Source organism: Sus scrofa, chromosome 2, assembly GCF_054392235.1.
Source record: "Sus scrofa isolate SSC_HxYL_T2T_F1_AM1 chromosome 2, Sscrofa_HxYL_maternal_Yorkshire_Landrace_v2.0, whole genome shotgun sequence".
In the NCBI taxonomy this organism is placed as follows: Eukaryota; Metazoa; Chordata; class Mammalia; order Artiodactyla; family Suidae; genus Sus; species Sus scrofa.
The window spans coordinates 153,704,052-153,710,253 of NC_139384.1; the positions used below are offsets into that span (position 1 = coordinate 153,704,052).

A 6,202-nucleotide genomic window follows, 5' to 3' on the forward strand; every position below is an offset into this window, starting at 1 on the left:
GCAGGAAACAGAATTAGTCTATTCTGACCCAAATGCCAAAAACAAAGTTTAAGCACTTCTCACTTATTACTATTTACTTAGTTTTTTAAGTAAACAACTTACAGGTCATGGAAATTTCAACTCTTTTTATAAAAATATTCCAATGGTTACCAGCTCTCTCAAGGCAGAGATTTTTAACTCCGAGGCAACTCCTCAGTCTCACCTCCTCTGAGGGAGGCTCTCCTCTCTGACAAGTTAATGTAACATTACCCAGTGGATCCTTGGGCTGACTCTTTAAAAATCAGGCAGGGAGAAGGGCTAAGTTTTAGGGCTATCACTTTGTCTTCTCAGACATCTCAGGAACATTCCTGTAGGCTGCCCTCCCTCTTTTCAAACTAAGTCATCCCTGTGTTTATCATCTTGCAAAACACAAATTCTGCCTGGCATCCTTCATCTGTGAGTGCTCTCATTTTGCATGGACCGGGGTCTACAACTAGACATTTATACTTTCACGATCACGCTGCTTTCGGAAGGGCATGAAACAGCAACATGGTAATACTTCAACATAGGCATCAAAAACTAAACAAGAATTTTTTTTTTTTTTTGACCGCACCTGCGGCTTATGGAAGTTCCAAGGCCAGGGACTGAATCTGAGCCGCACCTGCAACTGATGCCACAGCTGCGGCAACCCTTTAACCCACCGCGCCAGGCTGGGGCTCAAACCTGGAGCCGCCGCAGGGACAATGCCGGATCCTTAACCCGCTGTGCCAGAGGGGCCCCTAAACAAGAATTTAAGTTACGTTAACCGGCATTTTTAGCACCATGGATGGACCTAGAAATTATCATGCTACATGAGGTCAGCCATACAATGAGACACCAACATCAATGCTTTCACTGACATGTGGAATCTGAAAAAAGGACAGAATGAACTTCTTTGCAGAACAGATGCTGACTCACAGACAATGAAAAACTTACGGTCTCCAAAGGAGACAGTTCGGGGGGGTGGGAGGATGCGCTGGGGTTGTGGGATGGAAATCCTATAAAACTGGATTGTGATGATCACTGTACAACTATAAAGGTAATAAATTCATTGAGTAAAAAACAAAATTTTTTTTAAAGTTACGTTATCTTCTGCTGTCTCAAATGCCACACTAATATTCATGGTCTACAAAGTTACATCCCTAGTTGAATCGGGAGGCAAGAGACTTTGTGAAAATATATCAATCCTGGATTGTATGAGAAGGCATGGATGGAGTCCATAAAATGCAGGAAGACTGTGCAGCCTCCGAACTTCCTGGAAATCAGTCTGACACCCACGTTCACCACTGCTGAAAAGTCAGAAAACACTCTGTTCACTTGGAATGTTTCTGTTCCTTCGTCTTGAGGCCTCTGAAAGGAACTGGACAGGGATATGCTGGTGGCCCAGGAGGGGACAGACTCACGAAGAACCGAAGGGGGGAATGGACCACCAGGCAGCCTGGCTTCGCCACACACGTTCGCATCTTGAACAACCACTTGTTTTCAAAAGATGAACCCAATCATTTTTTAAACTCAGACGCCTTGTGTCCTTTCCACACAAGATGCCGCAGAGGTAAGAGCAGATCTCAGGTCATTTGTGAGCTCTGTGTTCTCATCAGCTCATCTGTACTTAGAATCTGCCTAAGCTTGGGAAGGTAAGTAGAAGCTAAAGGGATTAGTAGACCCTCAGATGCAAATAACCTTCAGGCACCCTAAGTCCAAAGCAGGGCAGTTTGATAAAGCACATCTTCATGGGGTTCCCGAGGACGCGCGTCCTAGAAAAGGTAGAGGAGGTGAAACAGCTCTGCGTTCACGTTCAGTTCAGCCTGGTAGTTCAAGAAAACTAAGCCAGGGGTATAACAAAAGCAAACCAGCAATCTCGCCCACTCCACCCACCCGCATGTACATACCCAGACACAAAGAGAAGTGGATTGCAGTGCTCCTCCTAGGCTCTCGTTTCCGCAGAGTTCTTACATAAAGAGCAATGAGAAAGAGCATCCTGAAGCCTTGGGGAGGAATATAAAGGGGTTAAGCAGCACCCCTCTGCCGGCAACTTTCCAAGCCCCTGGCCAGGAGTGCCGTTCTCCTCACAAGCTGTACGTGTTACTTGCTTGCTTATTTTTTAAAATTCAGCAGGTTAAGAGTTAAGATCAACACCTCAGAGAGGAAAAAAAAAAAAAAAAAAGAGAACTTGGTTCAGCTCCACCCTCTCCAAAGCAAATACCAACAACTCTGAGCCAAATCCACTCAGCATACACAAGAGTCCGTGGACATTCCAAAAAGCAGGTGAAAAGAAGCTGAGTATCTTCAGGTCTCTCACCGCTCAGCCCCCTGCACTCAGCACAATTCTCAAATTTGTGAAACAAGGTAAGGGGTAGATAAAACAAAAGCGCATATGACATTCTATTAAGAACTTGAAAAACATCTACACGTCACGGCGGTCACTATAAATCAGCAAGAATAGCTGGAATCGGGTGAGGAAGGTCACACTGTACCCATGGAAACAAAAGCAAAACAAAATGATACAGAAAGAGAAGGAATATGGGCTCTGAACCTAAGGCTTAGAAGGAAAGCTCCCTAACTAACTAAAGGGTCATTCTTGCCCTAAAGAAACCAAGGGGAATGTTGTTTTGGTCACCGTGGGGGAAAGGCTGTCCCTACTATTAAACCTGCATGTCTAGGGAGGGATCGGGGAGGATAAGGGGAGGGCATTTGCCAGATAAAAACAGGCAGTGACTGACAGCCTACAGGCCCTGGAAAGGACAGTCCAGAAGCACCTGTCTTGCTAGAAATAGGTAGGAAGAGATGAGTCACTATTTTAATTCTGTTTAATACTCCCCACATCTCAACCCTCTAGGTCCCAAAACAATATTTTTTTCCTGTTTCCATCACTTTTTATCAGTTTTTTTCCCCAAAACTTGTGGAGTTGGGTCAGAATGCTAAGGCGCGCGGGGGGGGGGGGGGAATAGGAGAAAAGAGGAAAAAGTGAGAAACCACTGGGTTAGCAGAGCTACTGGGGTGGGGGCGTAATTACTGGAGAGAGCGGACTACATAACTCCAGTTTCAACTAGCAAATGGTTATGAAGATCCCAAACTTCCCCCTCTCATGGACAGCGCCCCATAACTTTCAAAGCTTCTACAGTAAAAAGCCAACAAAACCTCCCTGGAGAGACGAGGGAAAAAGAAGCTTCAGGGTGTGCAAAGCTAATGAAACATGGCAGTGTTACCTGAATATCAACACTCTTTCAGACTGGAAGTAAGTGGCACCTAAGGAAAACTACACTCTTCTACGAGTAGGAAAAGGGACGTGAAGGGGCCTTGGGGCACAGGAGGTGGCGGAAGAGCCCAGGCGGGTTATCAGGGGTAACGCAGACTCGGCAATTCAATTAGATCCTCACAAGCTTCTCGGCCTTTTAAGTCTGACTTCCTCCCCTTGGGGGAGATGTGTCACCATCCCAAGTCAAGAAGGGCTTATTCAGAAGTTCTAACCCCCTGAAAAGTGGTCAGCAAGAGGGCAAAGGGACAGATTCTCAGGGCAGGGCGATACGGGAAGCCAACGAAGGTTATGCCCAGTGACCAGAGGAACTGGGCAGGTACCCACTCCTGCGAGCACAAGGCCGGACGTCCAGGGAGGAGGGAAGGGAGGGCCCAAGTCAGGTAACATTCCAGAGAGGAAGGATTATCAGGTGACACTGGGCTAAGGGCCCAGAGAGGGGACTGGGCGGGAGGAAAGTTAGCAGGTGAAAGAGATCAATCTTGGGGAAGGAAGTGACCTTTGGAGACGCAAATAAAGAGAATACCAAAAGGGAGGGGGGGAGGGTAATAAGAGAAAATGGACCCAGACAAGCACAGCGCATCGAGGTAGAGAAGGCGTGTTCGGGTAACAAGAGGAAGAAGAAAGGAAGTGGGCTCCGAGGGGAGAGATGGGGCCGAGGGCGGCCGGGGCCGTGGGGGCGGAGGGCAGAGCGTGCGGGCTTGGCGGGGGGTCGGGGGTGAAGGGAGCCCCGAGGTGGCCGGGACAGCAGCCGAGGGGGGGACTCCGGGGCTCCCCGACGTCCCGGCGCGGTGGGAGGTCGGGCTGCGGAGCCCAGGACCCAGCAAAACCAGGAAGGGAGACGCGGGGGCGGCTCCCTAGGGACCGGCGTGCGCCCCTGGGGCCGGCAGCGAGGGTCTCCGGGCTCCGGAGGGCGGTTACGGGGCCAGGCTGAGGGAACCAGGTGGGAGGGACACTCACAAATTTCTTGGATTTGCCGCCGTCGCCGCCTGCCGAAGGCAGCTCGTCCGGGCTGCGGCCCTTCTTCTTGTCCCGGGTCCCGCGGCCGGGCCCCAGACCCCCACCGGGCGGCTCCATGTCCAGGTTCGCGCTGGCTCCTGACCCCGCGCCTACGCCGCTCCCGCCCCGCAGCTCCAAGCCCGCCGCCGCCGCCGCCGCCGCCCAGCAGCTCCTCAGCCCGCCGCCGCGCCCCGCCTCATTAGCATGCCGGGCTGCGCGCGCCTCATGAATATACAACGGCGACGCCTCGCTCCCGCCCGCCTGCCCCACTTCCGCCCGGACCCGCAGCCCCTACCAACGGAGGAAGTGGGGGGGGAGGCCGCGGAAGCGCACTACCTGCCCGGCGGGCCTAACCATTCGGACCCACGTGGGGGGGTGGTGAGGAGGCGGTGTCGCTCTCCGTGTCGGCGCCCCCTGGCGGTTGGAGAGGCGCAGGCCTCCCTGCTCCCACACACAGTGCCCACGTGGCTGTAAAGCCTGGACCCTCTCACACACCAGACCAAAATGTGATTCTCTGAACCAAAAATCGCAAAAGAGAGACTGTTATCTCGGCAGAAAATGTATTGCCAGGCTTTCTAAGATAATCCAGTTTTAACCTGTGCAATAGCCATGGAGCACGTGAAAAAAAGCCACAGCCACCATCTACTGAAAGCTATGTCCGGGGCCAGTGCTAGACTGAACTCAGCTAGCTGTGGAGGTAGATCACCTAGTTCTAAATCTCAGGCCTGCTACTTTCTGTGTGTCTAATCTGGAGACACTGGTTATTGCCTCGTGTGCCTGAGCCTTAACAATAGCCAGCCATTTACCACGTACTTGTGCCAGGCCAGATGCTATGCAAAAACGCTGCCCTTATTTTCTTGCTGAATCCTCACTATGCCACGTGATAGATTCCACTAGGCATACCATTGTAAAGGTAGGAAATTTGGACGCTCACAGTTTAAGTGACTTGCCCTAGGACACATAATTAAGTGATTAAAAAAAAAATTAAAACCAGTTTAGTTTGACTGCCAATCTATGTCCAGCCAGGATTCCCTACGGACATAAACCAAACCTGAGGAAAAAGAACAGGTGTTCCCCAAGCTTGTTCTTTGCCCTACTAGCTTCGTTCCTCCCTCATTAATTTCATCTATTGTCCCAGCTACATCTGTCCCCTAAGTGAAAAGCAGGTGGCACCCAGTGGGCCCTCAAAGTCTGGACTGACTTATCTTGCCCACAATTGGCGAGATTTCAACTGTATGTTCCAGGAGGGCAGAGTCAGTGACTCACTCGCTAGGAAGCCCCCGGTGCTCAGTCTAGGGTCTGGCGTGTTACAGGGACGCTGTCAAGCTGGCTGGCTCCTAAATCTGACCTTCATCTCTCCTTCACTTTCTAATTGCTTGATGGAGAGTTGCATAGAGCTGTCCGGCCCACACCTTGAACTCAATTTGTCCAAAAGAGTTCAAAAGCTACTTTCTAAGCGAAAATGTTGAGAAACAGACAGAATCAAAGCATGGCCGAAGTGATCCAACTATGACTCTTCTTTCTTGTCCCCCCGTCTACACCTACCACAGCATTTATCTCACTCCCTGCTGGACTGGAAACGCCTCCAGGGAAGAGTCCGTGTTTGTGGCTACCACAGTATTTGGCATCATTTTTCACAAAGACAATGAAGATAATGAGCAACTGCTTACAGCAGGCTCAGGACCTGGCATGTTTCCTCTCAGTGCTCGTTCAGCAATCAGCATCACCATTCCCAACACCTAGCGTCCAACACCTGAATCGACTCCTCCTCAAGTGACTGCTCTGCCCAGGTTTGTCTAACTCTTGACTAGAATGCTCTGTTAACCCTCCACATACAAGGAAGATCATCCACATGGAATAATATACACATGTCCTAAGGTAACGTACGTGCAGAATGAATGTTTACCATGATTTTTATTATATACATATTAA

General features: G+C 50.3%; 1 protein-coding gene across 2 annotated transcripts in view; it reads right to left on the reverse strand.

Moving 5' to 3' along the window:
- DIAPH1 (diaphanous related formin 1) overlaps window positions 1-4,497 on the reverse strand; it is a 111,720-nt gene extending 107,223 nt beyond the window's left edge. The window contains exon 1 of one of the 2 annotated variants that reach the window (XM_085009006.1): window positions 4,232-4,497. In XM_085009006.1, coding sequence (XP_084865132.1) covers window positions 4,232-4,348 — 117 coding nt within the window. In that variant the 5' untranslated portion in view covers window positions 4,349-4,497. 2 annotated transcript variants of the gene reach the window in all.
- Between the last annotated feature and the right edge of the window lie 1,705 nt (window positions 4,498-6,202).